The sequence below is a fragment of the Glossina fuscipes genome, unplaced genomic scaffold (assembly GCF_014805625.2).
Source record: "Glossina fuscipes isolate IAEA_lab_2018 unplaced genomic scaffold, Yale_Gfus_2 1, whole genome shotgun sequence".
In the NCBI taxonomy this organism is placed as follows: Eukaryota; Metazoa; Arthropoda; class Insecta; order Diptera; family Glossinidae; genus Glossina; species Glossina fuscipes.
This window is the reverse complement of record NW_023998415.1, coordinates 29318355-29337802: the sequence shown is the minus strand read 5'-3', so window position 1 is coordinate 29337802 and position 19448 is coordinate 29318355. Positions and strand designations below refer to the sequence as shown.

Genomic DNA, 19448 nt, shown 5'->3' with positions numbered 1-19448 from the left:
CAGTTGGGTAACAAATTAGTGAATAATGAGCAACATGAAGAGAGCAATAGATAATGGATAACATGTAATATCTGGCGTACAATATATAATATTGTATGTATAGCGCTTGGTGCAGAGGCGTCGTGTTGGTAAATTTGCAATTAGCAAAAGCACAGGTCATAGGTACGTTTAGAGCATATACTTGCGGGAAAGGCACCCTAAATGAACGGCGTTTGACTGCAGCGACAAAGTTTAAAACACACAGTATGTTCTCTTCTGATTCCGATTTTGTTTTTTATACTCAAAATTCTCTCTTTCTCTTTTCCAAGCACTTCCTCATTCAGGCTATGGTCTCCTTGCGGTTTTTTCTTTTTGAACGTTTGCTCAACAACTGAAAGAAATCCATCTTTCAGTTATTGTTATTCTCTATTTTTCATTTGAGGCGCATTTCGGACTTAAGGAATACATTGTCTAATGGATCGTATGGATTGGTGTTTCAAATTGCAGAGTTGTTCCAGTACTGAAATAGCTTAAAGCCTTTTTACGAAAAATAAGTTATGTTGCTTTTAAAATTCACAATTCTTGCCACCCACACCTTTCCTTTTGATTAGCTCCGGATCCAGAGGTTTGGGGTAGAACTCTGTAAAAAGCCGCCTCCAATAGATGAACACAATCCCGCCAATGACGGATTAACATGTGATTGACAACGACGAATCCATGCTATGTTCTTAGTAAAGAGTTTTCAAAATATATAACGTTTTCCCTTATAGTTTTAGCAAGCATTTAGCAAGACTTCCTCATAAGCAATGTATTCCATACATTATTTTAAAAAACTTATAGCGTGAATCATTTTGTGTAAATATTAATCGGTCTTCTTTCCGTACCACGTAATCCGCTACCTTACATTTGTTGTCGTGTTTTTTGTTAACAAACGTTATCAGAATCCAACCATTAATAACATACATATATATATATATATATATATATATATATACATATTATATTATATATATGTATATATATATACATATTATATTATATATATGTATATATATATATATATATATATATACAGATTATATTAAGCGGCTATTCAAACAGTGATGCCCCAGTTCTTTTCGAACTCTCTTAAACTGACTCTTAGACTGCATCAAGTAACGTGACAGAGGGACAAACGGGCTCATCTAAACTAATTGATATGCTGACCTTTTTATAAAAAGCAATGACCTTGAATTTTCATGCATCATCATATACAAAACGAGGCTATAAAAAGATTTTTATTTATTTTTTTCAAGTAGTATTTCAACAAAAAAAATTGTTTCGGGGTCTCAGAAAATAGAATACATGAATATTATATATACATAAACGTACAAGGTGGTGTATAAATGTCGACGAACCAGCTACCGCTGCATTGCTATTGATCGTCAAGTGCTTATTCGTGTACAATTCGTACAATTAATTTTCGATGCTAATGATGGAACGGATAAATGATCTCGATTTTATACTTAAACCATGCGATATTTCATAAGACGCTACGGGGGCTCTCTAATGGTATGCGTATATTTTAAAACTTTTTAAAGTTACGTTGTGCGCACATTGAAAAAAATATTTTACACAAATTATTTTCTACTTTTGGTTCTTCTTTCTAACAGCACATGATTTTAGGGCCACATTAGAGCGCTTTTCAATCGATTGAAATAAATATTAATTAGAAAAAAAAAAAAAAAAAAAAAACAGTCTCTGATGAAAGCAGACGAGGAGTGAGACAGTGTAACTTACTGCCTTTCAATCGCTCAAGTTTTTTGAATAGATTTTGCAATATAAAGCCGGGCGTCGTCATCTGACCTTCAACATTGTCTTTGAACATATTACCTTATTGGAAATTGTTGTTGTAATAATTAACTACACGGTTTCTCAATGGTAACGTACTCCTTATTGAAACAGTTCGTAATGCAATATTTGGTTTTAGCATCGGCATTAATGCTTCCTTTCAACAGGGTCGTGTTGTCTTGCTATTCAGTTATCGTGTCTTATCGAACTTTACTATAAGTTGAACGGGAAAAATTTACCTTTGTCTTAACTCAGAAAAATTCAATTACTTGCACGCATCCTGTGTCGTAAACCCTAAAGATAATACTCTTTTCAAAAGCAGAATACGGGAGACGGCGTTACGAAACGTTCAAAATATGCGCATACATATTACTTTCCTTAGCGGCGCAGGGTACTGTTCGACTGTTTACCATTTGCAGTTCGAACATTCAGAACTGAAAAATTGTAGCGTATAAGCCCAGCGGGGCGCAAATGTTTTCGGTAGAGGTTTGAAAAATTGGCCGCTAAACACGTTCACAATATCAAAAAAAAAACTCTAGCTTTTAATGAATCGGATAAAATCGTGCTGAGGGTCGGTCCAAATGCCATATCTCATCAAAGTAAACGAAATATGTCGTCATGTTTAGAAAGTCTTTTGAACTGGTTTGTGGTGTGATATTTAATTTCTAGTTCTCCTTCCTTTCAATAACTACCACGTTCAGTTCATTCCTAAGATTAATGCAAAATTTAATGTTCGCACGGGCTACCTATACCTTATACAAGAATGAACTAGGACAGGTGCTTATACCATCGCTTATAAAAGAAATAACACAATAATGCGACATTTAAGCGGCGAAACTCTTCCAAAGCGATCAAATAACCATTGTATTGTCCCTAAGGCAATTGTAACATGTAAGCTATTGGTCGCAATATCGTGAAATTTTTACACATTTCTTGTGAAAGTTGTATCTAAGTAACTCTGCAAATCGTGTGGAATCGTGAATAGTGACGACATCTATATGCGATGCTACGAACAATCAGTTCGAGCGATATGTTATGTGCTCCAAACTCATCTTGGCAGAAGCAAACAAAAAGTGTCTGCACCAATAATAATGAGAACGAGAGAGTCGTGCAATTGATTAATGACTGCTGCGTCTCTACTAGTTTTTGGCATCCATTGCACGGAATAATATGCTCCAAATATATTCTTTAGTTTATTTGTTGGTACACTGCCAGAAAATATTTAATCAATCATTAGAAATTAATGTCAATAAATTTTTGGGAATATATTTATAATACATCTCGCATTAAACACACGGCATAATTACATTTTTTTTTTTTATTACTATTAAAGCGAGCTGTTGTCTGTGGTTTATATATAAATATATTTATATACAACGTCATTTATTTTGCTAATTGTATTTAGCTTAGGCGGAGTCTTTCTATACTCACCAATTGCTTGTTAAGTTAAACTGACATGCATTACGATATCAAAGAAGTGTTCGACCGACTCTTCACCATCATCACTCTTGAAGGAGATTATGTTCATGAACAAAGTCGAATTTCACAAAAATAATTAGGCTTTTTCGTACTTAGTTTTGCGAATTATTGGACGCAGTATATATGAACCTGTTCGCTAGCAAGTAATCCTGGGGAAAACATCCATCGCAGAGAAGTGAAAATATAAAATAAAATATTGACAGCAATAAACGAGACCCAGTCTTCATACATTCTATCATTTTAGAACTTAACAAATTTACTCGATAAAGAACCTTCTTACACATGCTTAAGTAAATTGAACAAAGACTTCTGTCACACACATATGTATGGCGGTTGGTGTAGTGAACGAGTTAATGTTCTTTTAATCGACAGTAAGAAATGACAAGGCTCAGCTTATAAGACATTTACTAACACTAGAAGACACAGTTTGTAGCGCAGGAACTGCTAAGAATCATCAAATTGATTAATTTTAATGTTTGCGGTTCAAAAAAATTGGTTTGAGGATCTTCAAGTACTTGATTATCTATCTATTCTTTTAACAAGGTACTCGCTGAGAAAAGGAGTTATATGGAGAATGAATCTGGAGTAAAGCAAAAAGCAGCCTTCGCGCTCTTGCCGAAGAATAAGGAAAGAAAAAACTAACACAATTATATTCGGTGGTGACCGAATCTTTTATACCCAACACCGTGTAACCTAAAAGAGAGAAAATAAATAAATGAACTAAATTTTTAATGCTCTATAATATGAAGTGGGCACTGCCGATTTGTTCTATATTCAAAATGAAAGTTCTTGCCGCATAGGCATTGTAGGCGTATCTTTGGAAAAGTTTAAAACTTCTTCCAAATACTGGTGCAATTTTGAAGGCGATGTCTTCATCTTCGCTAACGGGAGAATGTTCACCGCCAATGCTATACCGTTGCGTAGGCAGACAAAATGCACACGCCTAAGTGTACGGGGTTTTTTTAAGGTTATTATAAAGGTATTGAAAAAAAATGGAAATTTTGATACACTGTCATATTGGGGAGGCGTGATCAATTCTTCCCATCTTTGTACAGGTACTACAACATCGTCCATAGAATATGCGTTCAATTTGTTGTACACTTATCTGGTATAGTGAGCACAAAACCAATTATTTATTCCTTTTGAGAAACAGTTTCATGGTACTGCAGGCGTGTCCTTCGACCGATTTAGCCCATTTGGAATATTAACCTGCGTGCAAGGACTTCCACGGTTTCTGCCAAATTTGAAATAGATAGCTGCATTTTCGCAGCCGGGAGAGCAACGATTACACAGACGGACAAACGGACAGACGGACGCACTTAAAACGATTTATAATTTGATACTGATCAAGAATAGATATACTTTGCGCGGTCTCCGATGATTCCTTCGGGGCGTTGCAAATGTTTTGACAAAATGAATATACCCCTCATCTGTCGGTGATGGGTATAAAAACCGAATTTCTCTTATTGTTCAAAAATATTATATTATTGATTAAATAAACAATATTTCCAAAAAGGAATGTGCAAATTCGGAATGTGTTTAAAGCTTTCTGTTTTAAAAATGTTTTTAAATACTTTCTACTTTAATATCCATGACGATGTTAATCAAAGGAATATTTAATTGAATAAAGTTATTTAAAGTATTTGTTTTTTTTTTTTTTTTGTTTTTTTTTTATCAGCAAAACTTTTACTGCAAGTAAATAGCATTTCAAATTCTTCTGACGAACACTTATTTTCTTTTTATTCACTTATTGAGTTTTAAAATTTTTTTTCTTTAAAAGTCTTAATCAGCGATAATTGCTGTCGTTTCAGTATCATCTTCTTGAGAGTCATTAGTCAATTTGGATTTTTTAATATTTCATAGTTTTGAGATTTAGCAATCAATGCAAGGTCAGATATTCTTAATTTCAGTCGATTGTTGTTTTTGTTTTTCATAAAAAAAAAAAAAAAATCAAGTTTCTTCGCCAAGAATTTATTTGATACAAGCTTGCTTCGGCTGAGCTATGTGCGAAATTTGAACATTTTTGCGGAGTCACCTTTTCTTTTACGTACAAACGTTTGTCCGTCGTCTCGAAGTTAGTTCTATGTTATTTTGCTCAGAGGTAAGCCATTTCTCTTTTCTCCTTAAAAGCAATTTGATTCCCTAAATATCGTTATTTCCAAAGATTCAAGAGATGTCTGCACTTCACAAACATCTTCGGTCACAGTCGGAAGAGGACATCTATGCTTGATTGCTGCCGCTTTTCTTAATATCATCTTTTGGATCCATGCATTCGCTCAAAGGGCATTGTCATGGCTCCGCGCTTTGTGATAACTTGGTTCTAGACAATGCTTAAAAAATTACCTAGGCCCGTTAATGTTTTCAAATATTTGAAAAGAATCTCTTGAAAATATTCTCGTTACGATGAATTGTTATTGTCATTTGTTCCCTTCGCATTGGCTGTACATTGAAATATATTTGTGATACATGTTTATATCTAATATGAAAAGTATTTACAAAACGCTTGTGACACATATTTTTATATTTATATTCAGAAAATAAAAATAAAATTATCTTTGTTAATGTGCACCTACACCACTTGTGGTGGTACAAGGGTATGTTAAGTTATGGCGGATGTATGCAATACCGAGAAGGATTTGGGATAGACCCATCTATTGTTATACCGATCGATTCAAAATCATTTTCGGAATCTGACTAAGCTTGTCGGTCCGTCTGTCCATCTTGTATGTTTATCTTTAATCTGCAGGCCGCAATTTTTATTATATTTTGATGAAATTTGGTACATTGACATTTTTTTGGCTCAAGACTGGGAAATGCTTCGAATAGAACGACTCTTCTCTTTGTTCAATCAAACTACACACTTGTCAAATTTCAATTGCTTATCTTAATTTTTGCGATTGTAACCCGTTCGACAGAAAAGTGAAGCAACTTGCCTCACTTCATTACAAGTAGAGAAAACTTACTCATATGTCGAAAACTGAGTCAGTTTAAAAAAAAAAAAAAAAAAGAAGAGTTTAGACCGCAATTTGCCAGGGAAAATGCCCAACTTTTCGTGGAATAACTGAACTTAGAAAAGTGATATCCCTGTGATTCTCTGATCTTATTACGTTCTTATACCAACGGCTTACGGCGATCATGGCAGTAAACATATCTCTCTCTTACCCTACGCAAGAAAAATTACACAAAGTGCATCCAAACAGTTAAATGACGTTGTTAAGTGAGAGAAGGATACGCATTCAATTAATAATTTTTAATAATATGCCGTTTACTCTCTTCGTATCCTTCCTTATATGAAAAGAATTCAATCTTATTGGAGCTATATTTTTAAAGTTGTTAAAGTTATTTAATTTTCTTGTCTACTGGAATAATATTTTGTTTGTTTTTAATTTTTTTTTTTTTTTTACATTTTCATATGTATTCCCTAGTAATACAGTAAGGTAGTAAAAAAAAAAAAAAATAATAATATTTTTATGTTTGAACAACGGATTAAGTTTAACAAGCGTTTACTCTTTGTCGAGCGAAAAAAGAAAAAAGAACCCAACATTAATGAGACTCACTGTACAAAGATTGATCAATTTTTAACTTACTTGCGACACCACTCACGATGCAACCGTTGATTAAAATATGAGGTAACTGAAGGCGGTTTTTTACGTCTAACTGCCAAGTTACGTTCACGTGTCGGAAATTTTGGCTGTTTTCGTACATAAATAGGCTGCACTTCGAAATCGTTGCACATATTGATCATATGTGTATCAGATTTTGTATCATAGGTTTGAACGCATAATATAGGTTTCGACACTTTTGTCGTAGTTTTACAAACTTTTAAATGCATTTTAATTTTTTAAATTAATTCAATGACTATTTCAGTCTTAACTATTATTCATTTATTCTTCGTTTTATTGGAAACGTTCGTCTTCAATACCGACTAATGTAAATTGATATGTGAAACCCGATCAAGACAGCTAAAAATTGAAACTCTTTGCCTTCAAATGATAAGAGCTCTAATTTTATTGTTTTTCTTCAAAACGTATATGGATTTATTGCACATATACCATAAACAGTTTTGTATGTGGTGTAAAAAGACGATAAGAATACTTTTCATGCTATATGGAAATGCTTATGCATGTAAGATAGGTGATGGCCGACTGGCTGTTGCTGTCGCATAAATGAAATTTCTCAATAGTAAATACTTAAGTGACATACCTATAAATATAGTTTTGTTTACTACGAATACTTAAAGAATAATTTGAGTGCAAAATTGTAATTGTAAACTTCTTAAATTGTGTGCATCGAATGATCAGATTTCGAATTTGAATCGAAAAAATATATATATATATATGTATTTACATTTTGAAAAGGTGTGTTCTACCCTTTCGCTAACCATTCGTGAATGACTTGAATGTAATTACGAGTTTTTTGGATATCAAACAACTCGAATTTTTATATTAATCACAAATGTGTGTATGTATAACAATTTCGTTTCTCTTCTCACACCATTTGAAATACGTATCAGAAATCGTATGAAATATATAGATATATATATATATATATATAAACAGTCATTGCTGTTCTATTCTCAATAGCATTGAAAATGTGATAGACACGCTTCGAAGTGATCGTAATCAGCTGAACAAAAAATTCTATTCATAGCAAATGTCAAAAAACAAAGAAATTTTCGTAACTTTTTTTCTATCACAAAAAAATTGATATGATATACGAATCGCTTTAAGTGACTGCGGCTTTATCACTTTGTAGTGAACACTATTATGACATGATAACGAAAGAGAAAACGGACGGACGGATCGGATCGGATCGGATCGAATCGAATCGAATCGTTAAACTAACTTAAACATTTGATGTGTGTTCATGTTTGAGCGCGTGAGTGTATATCCATATATGCAAATATTTTGATTAACTTGAAATAACTTTCGCATGCAATCGACGCAAATTTTGTAATTAAAATATGATTTTTCCAGACTAGCGGCAAGAGTTAGCTGTTATCGTGTAAAATACTGTTGCCTGTTGTTCTCCATTCAATACGTCATTATTGGTCCACGTTTTTCTAAGACGGTACCGTTCAATGCTTTCACAAATACATAAAAATGTGCATTTATTGCTTTATTTTCTATTTCGCTTTTCCAAATAATACAAATAATGAATAAATAAATTAACGATTACTCAGCAAATGTCAACTAACAACTGCTTCTTAATTTCGAATCTTAAATTAGAAGTAACTCAAACCCAAGCGCGCTCTCATCCACGCATTTACTCTGAGTTTTAAGATATTGTCAAGTGAGCAATGGCGTAGTGCAGCGAGAAACGAGAAACATTCATTTTATCTACATACACATGCATATGTAAATATTGTATATGCGTTTCGTATAAACGAGTTCACAAAACTTCAAACCCGGCATAGTATATTAATTTTGTCATTGAGCTTGTAAGATTCATATCTACTATATAGTATGTATGTATGTATGTATGTATATTTATGGTAATGGGATCCGTATATCAATCCATAAATTGCTTGATAGCAATTTTTTTTTCTCCCTTATTCACCTATGGGTGGAACCTACGGTGAAGGTCGGAACAAAGGAAGGACGGAAGGAAGGAAAAAAAAAGAGATAGTGAGGCGGACGCAGCCAAGTGGGTCGTGTGCGCAATCGGTAAGTGTTATGCCTTCACCGACTGAGCGCTGCCTATAGCTACAAGCCAAGTAAATTCCACCGCATTGGGATTTGAACCCGCCATTCTTATTGGCTATTCATCCGGATCAATTAGGATATAGCAGGCTAAACTTATATTCTATTAGACGATAAAGACTCCCCAATTAGCAATTGCTCCGTATATAATGAAGTGACATTTAAAGCAGACAAATAGTCAAAATTTAAAAAAAACATTTTTTTTTTTTTTGCAAAATTTCGTAACTGTAAGACATGCCGCTACCGAATACGATCCGATTAATCAGATATTTACTTTGTATAAATTTCCTCGCAACTTCCTTACGGACAACAATCGCATGTTTAACAAAAATATATAAACGAATTTGTTTTTTTTACTTTCTCGTTCCTGGGGTATTCAAGGTTCGATTTAAATCGAACAATAATTTATTTACTTATTTGTTCCTAGGTACAAAGTTCATAGTTAAATTTTTGAAATTATACTAAAAGCGAGACAAACAAGCAAACCGACAAACAAACAAAATAATTCAAGAGAGCAAATGAAATAAATTTTTATATGTGTGTTTGTAAAAATATATTTAATAAAATGTGTTCGATGATTTGAAGACCGCATCAATTTATTTTATAACGTACGAGAACTGTACGATCATTTCTGATCAAAATTCGAATGCAGGTCCACGAAAACTCACGGGCTGATGTGTTCAACATGCTTTGTTTTCTGACAATGATGAATAAATTTACACTACAGCAACGCCAAAACTTGGTTACCGATTCCATTTTTGTTGGTAGATAGAAAAACTTAATGACAAGAAACACAAGGATGGACGGACGAATAATCTAAAGAGCGTTTGATTTTGCACTGCGTTTTCGTATTGTAACGCTTAAGCATATAAGTGGGGACTATAAAAAAAACGCGACATACTTATGATCAACTTTTCAGCAGGTCGCCGAGTACGGTGCAGCCGCATAAAGGGCATAAAGTTTTAAAAAATCAAAAGAAAATATCAAAGAAAAAGTGAACAGCAATTAGAAGAGAACATAACTGCAATATTTTGATATAATTTTGTAAAAAATAGTTAAAGTTAAGCCAATAGACAAACTTTTTTGTCTTTATATACTGGCGGGTGAGAGATGCCTAACACGTTAGAGAAAGAGAGAGAGAGAGAGAGAGAGGAGATTACCAATTGTCACTTTAAAATAAAATTTTAATAATTTTTTTGTTTCTTGTTAGATGCACCTTCGTTTCAGAATAGGAAATAATATCAAGTCACGGAAACGATGAAAGGCAAACACAAACACGAACATAAATAGATGAGATATTTAAGTGAATAGGGCTGTTGTCGGACTTCAGGCAACTTGGCCAACAAAATGCGTAGAATCAACTAAGCACAACGGACAGAGAAGTAATTGGAAATCGATATAACCCACTGAACAACGGTATGTATATACATTGTTTACCAAATTGTAGACCAAATAAATTTTACAATTATTTCGGAAAAGTTTTTGAGACGCGTCTTCTTCGCTTTGCGCGAGAAATACATTTTAGAGGGTGCACGAACAATAGGCTCTCTCGTCTATCAGGAACTTCGTCAGTCAAGAGTTTCGTTTCGTTTTCGTGATAACAAAATAATCCCATTCCAGTAGAAAAATATTTTTTCATCAACTCACTCACTCACTTGCATTTTTCATAACGAACTATAGGGCGAAAAAAGAAAAGTTAACATGAATTAATTGAATTCATTTTATACATACATGTATGTATATAGACGTATGAATATTTTCCTAAACTAAGTAATAATTTTTGTATTTCCCTCGTACATAACATTGAAAACTTCATTTAAAACAAATTAATTTGAATGTTAAAAGAGCGCACGTACAATGAATGTCGCGGATACGCATTTAATGTTTGCTAATGAATAGACTGCTATCGTACGCACATTAATAATGCGATAAATTGAGTTTTTAAAGCTTTTTAATTAAGACAAGCAATAAAAAAAATAAACGGTTCGCACTTTGCATCCCAAAACATAATTCTTTTGCATAAAGCATAACAACCAAGTCTTGTTATCTTCACGGATCTGCACTCGTCTCTACATCCCTACAGATCGCCGATAGATAAAGCTACTTTTCCTTTTTCTTATGGCAGATGATGACCCATCACTTGTGGAATGCCCCCTGTACGTGTAGTCGCGATGATGGTTAGTAAGGAAAGAGACGGTGGCGGGAGAGATGTGTGCATTCGAGTTAAAGATAAGAACATCACCAACGTTACATGCTCTAAAGGCGGAAAGAGCGGTTCCAGAGTCCAGAGCAGCCATAGCTTGCACATGTACATGCTGTACATGTGAGTAACTTCAGGACAAAGGGTTGAGAGCGCTGAGAAAACTGAAAAAGTGATTCTACTAAGGAGCTTGTTTGGCGAACAGATACTTTCGCTCTGCTAAGAACACGTGATAGTCAAATACCGTGAAAGTACGCTATAGTCCATATTATGTCGTTGCTTCAATAAATTGAATCTTAATTTTTTTGTATCTGCTCCAAAGTATCGCATAAATTATTTACAAATTGTTTAGTAATATTTGCACAACATTCAACCAATGAAGCAATTATTTAATAGCATTCTTTTTTATACATAAGTGTGTGCGTAATACATGTTTTAAATAAATGAAGCATTTTGTGGAAATAATTAAAAATCATTATTGTGTGTTTATTTTACATTGATTTTCTTAGAGATGAGTTTACAAAATTATTTTATGAATTATATTTACCGACTATACAACAGTGGCAAGAATGGTTCTGTCTATTAAATATGTCTTCAACTGAATAGCATATATAAGTTACATATCGGTAGAGAGGTATTAAATGCACTGATCAACCCTACTTATAAGATTTGTATGTTATTCACTTTGTAAAGATGATCAAATCTTTATATGTATGTATGTATTAATGTAAAATTTTGTTAAATCCATATATAAATTCGCTTATAACTAGTAATAGTCAAATCAATAGTACAAGTACAACAGTTTTCACGGAGACGCATTCAATATGTTATAACAAGTATTCCATTAGAGAGGGTGTAAGGGGGCAAGGTATTAATTTAGTCAAAAACAAGCATTTACTATCCACGATATATGGTACTCTATAGGTCACCTTGAATACGATCAGAAATCGTTAACAGCGAATTCAAGCCTTACAATTTGCGACGCGACTTGCATTGATATACAGCAAGCACTTCTTAACCCTTAGGGCATGACTCAAAATTTCTCCACCCGGCAAACTTCTTATAAATCTTCTTCTTATAAATCTTCTTCTTATAAACCTTGAACACAGGTAACAAAAAAGGACCTTTCGGTTTAATGTTTTCGTTAGTCTTTGTATCCAGTGGATTTTCTATTGGACTTTTGTTAATCCTCCCTCCCACATGCTCGATTTCATGCTTTCTCAATTAATTTTTGTTGATATTTCCACTAAGCATCCACTGCTTAAGGTACCTTGATTTTATAATACTAATAGGTAAAGGATCGAAACTTGTTATTCGCGTTTATGACTTTTTCCAATATATCGGAAAATGTCATTTCCCTCAGAATATAGGCAGATTTTACATAGATTGACTTTATCAATTACGTGATTTTCAAATTAATATGAAACAAGTACCCACAACAACAAAGTTAATTAAATTCTGTAATCAGTTAGCTTTTACTCGAAATAGACTCATTTTCAGTATTGCATAAATTTCATTATTGGATACTTAGATATTTATATATGCACGTCTGCACGCTAGCCAGCCAAGTAGGCAATGCTGTGCATTTCGCTTATATTTCTTTTAAATAAGAAAAAATTATGTATATATTGTTTATTTATTTGAAATTTAATTTTTTCAGTGTGAATGAAACCATAAATTTTGTTTATATTGCAGACATACACATGCACAAACATACTACGCAATGCTTGTACATATATAGTATTCTTCTAAATCTTGTTAGACCAAGTAAAATCGCTACGTTTTTGTTATCAAATCTATTTATTATTATAGCCCATAAAACTTATAGTACAAGGTTTAAGTTAGTTAAGTTTTTGCGGATGTACGGGTAACACTTAGAGAGGGCTTAAGAGAAATCCACCTTTTATTCTGATCGGTGCAGAAAGTGATTCTACGCCTCACTGTCCATCTGTCTGTCTAATGTCTGTCCATTTATTTTTCTGTTCAGTCTATAGGCCGCAATTTTCGAGATCTACTTCAGTCCAAGGACAAACGCTATTGAAAATGATTCGAATCGGTTCACCTTTTCGGCCAGTCCCTATATAACGACTTATTTTGAAAAGTCGTTACAGGGAAAAAAATTGCAATTTTCAAAATTTCTAGATAAAATTGCCTGAATAATAATATTTCGAACGGTAAAATAATATGAAAAATTTGCTTCGACTGCGTTAAATATTTGGAACCACCTCTCGTATAGTCGTCCCTAAGAACGCAGAATCTTTATATGGCAAAAAGATATCATTTTCAATATGTCAACGTGAAAATTGGTTCATTGTAGTAAATTGACCTTAAAAGTCAATCTTACTGAATTTGAAAACCGTAGCTCTTCTTTATGGGCATTATCGCTGATAGGAATTATCCTGATATGTAGACTCTTCTATATTATTAATGATGAAAATTTGTTCATGATAGTAATTTGAACCAAATTTGAAGCAGGGAATTTGAATAATGTAGGTCTATTTTTGAGACCTAAGCCTATATAGGGTTTATCATGAAAAGCAAGCCATTATATGGAGAGCAAGTTTGTTTGCCGGAAACTTATTATGCCGGAAACTGAAATATTTTAACGTTTTTAGAAAGTAAATTAAGTGAGTAAAATTTGGATCAAGTCACGTGATGTTTTTGGCATTCACCAATATGCGGACTGTCATGAAAAAGGATGCCTTTGCGTGCAAATACTGTGTAGTTTTTAATACATTATCACAAAACGAGTGAATAATTGTACTAGGGCATCTAATAGTCGGCCTTGCCCGACTACAATGTTCCTACTTTTTATTTTGTATTCACTGCGGTGGATATAAGAGTTTTGTCAATTGCTCGTAACCCAATGACACAACGTAGAGAGATCATAAGGTGCACACTTGTTTGTCGTAAATACCGAAATCGATTTAGCTTTGTCGGCCTGCCTGTCAAAGGATTGAAGTCACGATTACAAATTCAAAACTTTATGTAGAAAAAGAATTTATGCCTCAAAGGCGATTAATCACAGGCTTCTCATTTCTCTTCCATCAAATATCTTCAAATCCTTGCAAAGACAGAAAGGAAGAAAATCTATTGTGTAGAAATTTTTCTCTTTCGTAAAACTTTATAATAACTCAGAAGAACTCAGCTTTATAAAAATAAACAAAATTTCCCTGCCTCTAACCAATAACAATCTTATTTACATATTCGTAAAATGGGGGCAATGTCGAACGACAACCAGAAGAAGGGATACAGAAATAGATGTAGAGATAGAGATAGAGATAGAGAGAGAGAGAGAGAGTAATTGAAGTTGACTGCACATGTTCCGTGCTGCATGAAACGGTATATTTATATTTAAAAATAAGAAGATTTGTATTTGGCCACAGAGATGTTTCTAGCATTGTCTAACATAAATGTGTGTTTGCTGCGGCAAATCATTTCAAACGGCGCCATCTATTAAGTCGTAGTAACAGCATTTGTGAACTTGAAAAAGTTGATTGCAAAACTTTTATTTCTTTACAAATATTAACATCACATACATACACTTGGCATTTTAAAATGAACGGATGCTACATTTATTAATCTCGTTACTAAGAGTAAGATCAAAATGAGAAACATTTGCATTTGCATTGTGTGCGAAAATTTCAAAAAAACATGCGATTAGAATGTATATGCGTCAACCCAATAGCCTCTTCTTGATACATAATTAATGTTGAGGGTATTAACTAATTAGATTTCTATTATTACGAGGCATATAAAATTTAATTTATTTAACAACTCATGCATCATCAGATTCCAAAAATTAGATTCCATCGCGACATAAAGGCCCGCTTTCCATGGGAAATACACTCACATAGTCCTAATTACTTACAGTTAATTTTTGGTGCCAACGCCTTTCTATCATGTGAAGAAAAATAGTCCGATCGACTCATTTTCAATAGTCATCAAGTTTGGCACGTCTCAGTGTAACAAATTTTCTCAAAGCCTGTCACTGTAGGTTGACCACAAACATAAGTCGACAGTGATTCGGGCGGACAGATCAAAGCAAGATGGACATGCGGCCTTGTCAAGTTATACTTTTGCTTTCATTAGATCTTTTTCGGTATAAAATTTGTTGCGTTGCGTTGATTGCTGTCAAGTTCACAATTTTGTAAAACACTTATGTGTGACTGATTTCTTCCGAGCCATTTAATCACTTGCACTTACTTCATACATTATTTGATTGTAAAGCCATAAGTAAATTTTATAGGTATATATTTGGACCTAACAAGTACCACTTTTTTTTTTTTTTTTTTTTTTTTTTTGTAAAGTATTGCACGACACATAACATTCAATATGCCTAACAGGTTGGAACCATTTTAGGACTAAATACATGGACGAAATATCTGGAGAAATGGGTTTGTTGGAAAATGAAAAACAATTGTCCGTAACATTTTTCAGATTGCTCTAGTCTCTGCTACTACTTTTTGAACTACTTTGTTAAACTTCATACTTAAACTTAGTGCAATTGACATATTCGGTGATTTTAATATTAATTTGTCCGGTGGATAGGAAGAGGGCTTCGTCAGGAAATGTGTTTTTGAATTTCGTTTGCATAACCAAATGCGTCAATTTCATATTTTTGAAGTTGCCACATGGAATTACTTGTGTTTGCATAAACACTCTACAAAATCATATCACGCTTATTGCATTTTGTAGGCAATGGTAGAAATAGAAAATGACCTCTGCCTACTTGAATACAATAATTATTTGTATGAGATTTTTTTTTCTTTCGTTATTAAGGGGGATCTCCTGATACAATTTAGTTTATTATAAGCGTCTCAATAATCGGGGTACAGTTCACAATACTCCACACAATACGGAAGTATTATGTATGTTTGAGCAACGGACAAACAGCTGACAATAAATGAAACGATTTAAAATTTTGTTCTCAGCAAATATGCTCTCAACGCTCATCTGGGCCAAGATATGGTTAGCACATTTCGATTCAGCGCGGAAGAGCTTTACCGACATTAAATGAAGTTGCAGCATAAGTTTTTTAATGTACCCATTCGAGAGAGTAGTCGTGTGGACTCGTGACTAACAGCCCAATGATCGCGGATTTAAATCTCAAATGCGGTACAGGCGAGCACATGATCTAAGGTATCCGAAAGTCTTTAAATCCATACTTTGTAAATATATTTGAAAAAAAATAAAAAAAAAAATTTTCAACTTTTAATAATAATAATAATCTTTACCTATTGTGTTCGACTTGGGCTAGTGACAGCATGGCCATGACATGTGGTGTTAAAGATACAAAAAACTTATACGATTGTGGACTGTATGCCAGCCTGTTTGTTCTCATACAGTCCCTTGTCCTAAACTCTACAATCTGTCTTGTTATCAGGTATACCTCCATCTTTGTGTCAACCTCTTCGTCTGTTAAGTCGCTATCTGTCCCTCCATCTTACACCTGATCTTAGTTCGGCTTAACTCAATCTTATTCCATAGTCACACTTTAAATGGAAAACAGATTTTTTTATTTATTTATTTTTTTTTCTTTTGTTGATATAATTCAATAGTCCAGGATATAAGTGAGAATAGGAAGGTAATCACTTTCATTTAACAAAATGCGTAATTTAGAAGGTTAGTAATTGTAACGTGTATGCTTTTTTTAATTTAATGTGAAAAAGAGAAACGCAAGTATTCGCCGCTGCTTCAATTACATTACTTGAATTTCTTATTTCCCCTTTTATCTACAGTTCAATATGTAGCCAAACAATGTCGTCGTCAGTGAGCCTACACATACACTCGTTCGCTTAAGGACCTAAACCACCAAAAAGTTGCAATTAACAATAGTTTTAAATACGCCGTAAAGCGAAAGAAAAGAAAGGAAAAGGGTAGGTTAGTGTTCATTTCTTTTTTCTTCTTTTGCGTTTGGACAAAGTTCGCTCACACACACTAAGCATGAGAATACAGTTTCGTAGTTTTATAAAAGTTAACATATGTTTTTTTTTTTTTTTTCTCAAAACATTAGACTGAATTTTTTATATAGTTGTCAACGTTTCGTAGACAAATTTTTGCTTCTTTTTTTAATTTTTTTTATCTTGATTTCCTTCTGAAATGAAACCTGTGAAAATCAAAAGTTTTCTTTACGCCATGTATAAACAAATACATTATGACGTCATTATAACGTTTTAATTAAGGAGGGCTATGCATGGTAATCACTTTATTGGAAGAGAAGTTCAATGATCGAGTAATTTCGCAAAATACCTACGGGAGCTTGCTGCAAACATCATGGGATATAACTTAATTGAAGTATTTATCTTGAGTTTATGTTACGTCATTAAGTTACTACTTAGACGAATTGTGATAACCCGTTGAAAGAAATTGTTTACGGGTTGAGTTATACGACAGCATAAGCTTAGCTACGCAACCAGATGAATTTAATTTATCATATAGATTACAAATAAAGGCGGGAGTATGTTAAATTCGACAGAATTCTTATGTTACATCAAAAAGGATAAGGACTGTTCACTTCAGCAAGGGCAACCAAAAGCTTAGATACACTACGGCCTGACCTAAAAGCAATTAAAGCATCATATAGAACATCATCACTAATCAAATTATTTTAGAAAGATGGAGTAAACTACTAATCAGTCAAAGGGATGAGTATAATTTGAGCTTTTTCCTATCCTTCAGGAAAGGCCAAGCTTGTCAGTAGGGTGCTAATATCATGTGCAAAATGAGTTCATATCTGACGATATATCATACACACACAAGCTTGATCAGGTATTTGGTGAAGACTAACAGAAGTAGCAGCTATTGTACGAAAAACACTATAGAGATTATTTTTATCTTCATTTTCCCTCTCTCAACAAAGTTCTGCTATAGCGTCAGTAACTTACGGATTTTCGATTGCTTTAAAATCAAGAACTTAATAATCGTGTTCACGTCCAGCTCTTTGTAGTCATTCTTATCCCTTCCTAGCATGCCTTTCTTGCGGAGTCGGCTCCACATCTTCTTTCAATTCTCAAAAAACTTTGTGTAGACTTGATCGAAAAAGTACTTTTTATAGACAAAGAATATAGCATACAAGATGCCAGGTGAGACAAGCCAACTGTATGCGTTATTAGTGGCTCAAAAATTTTAGAGGAGTTAAAAGTGAGATTTAAGATATGTTAAAGAATTCTCTTTAGCATCTCAAACTGGTAGGCAACTGAATTAGAGAAATGAATCCGACTAAAGTCAATCCCAAGTAGATGACTACTAAATACATAAGCGTTAGCTTTCTTAAAATTTTACAGTGAAATTCGTGTTAAATCCTCGTAATTTTGTTTTTTTATCTAGTTCCTGATATATACGCATGTGGGCAGAAACATAGCTGTGTGACCTATTTTTCAGGTCTATTCCACAGAAATTAGAAAAGGAAGCTTTCACAAAGGTCCTTCCCTCTTCGGTCAAAAGGGAAAAAAATGCTACATCAGATTTACTAAAAGGACAGTGAGGTATGGCGCAAGAAATATTATGATATAGAATTGCTTTACTTCAGAGAGTGTCAGTCTGATACATCTCGAAAAACACTCTGGATAGATTTGTATATAGAGACTTATTGCAAACTGTAATGTTGCTGCATGCCAATGAAAATAGGCGACAGCTATGAAAACTTCAGCAGGATAATGATCTGAACTATTCATCCAACTTGGTGGATGCGTTGTTCGAGGAGCATAAGTGGGATGTCATTGAATGGCCAAGTCACTCGGTTTGGGGAGGACTAAAGCGTTCCCTGTAGCAACAAACGAAAAGAATTTTGGAAAAATATTCACAAAATATCGTATAATAAATATCGCATGCGATAATTAATTGCATCCATGCCAACAAAAATCGAAGCTCTCTTTAAAATCGATAGGGGCTGTACCTGACTATGGGCTGTTTGCATCGATTTCTATTTTTACTGCAAATATTATGCGCTATTTTTCATTTTCTGTATGTATTACCTATTTTTCTCTCCACCTGGTCACATGCGGTATTTTTGAAATGAACTTCTTTCAAGTTTCTGCTTATGCTTCACGTAACTCTGAAGCTATTTTTAAATACGGAAATGTTCTCACTTTATAAATAAATGATAAATATAATCTATAATGGAAGGAAAATGGAAAACATAAAACAACACACACCTATATGCAACTGCATACATATCATGTGTATAATGAGAGAGCGTGCTATGTATATGTATCTGCTCGTGGCGGTAGACATGCGATTCACTGCAAAACTAGCAT

At 33.6% G+C, this 19448-nt stretch overlaps 1 protein-coding gene across 1 annotated transcript in view; it reads right to left on the bottom strand.

Annotated features, from left to right (window-relative positions):
• LOC119632661 (prickle planar cell polarity protein 3-like) overlaps positions 1 to 7491 on the bottom strand; it is a 31841-nt gene extending 24350 nt beyond the window's left edge. The window contains exon 1 of the mRNA XM_038025680.1: positions 6876 to 7491. Coding sequence (XP_037881608.1) covers positions 6876 to 7120 — 245 coding nt within the window. The 5' untranslated portion in view covers positions 7121 to 7491. The remainder of the gene's footprint in view (positions 1 to 6875) is intronic.
• Between the last annotated feature and the right edge of the window lie 11957 nt (positions 7492 to 19448).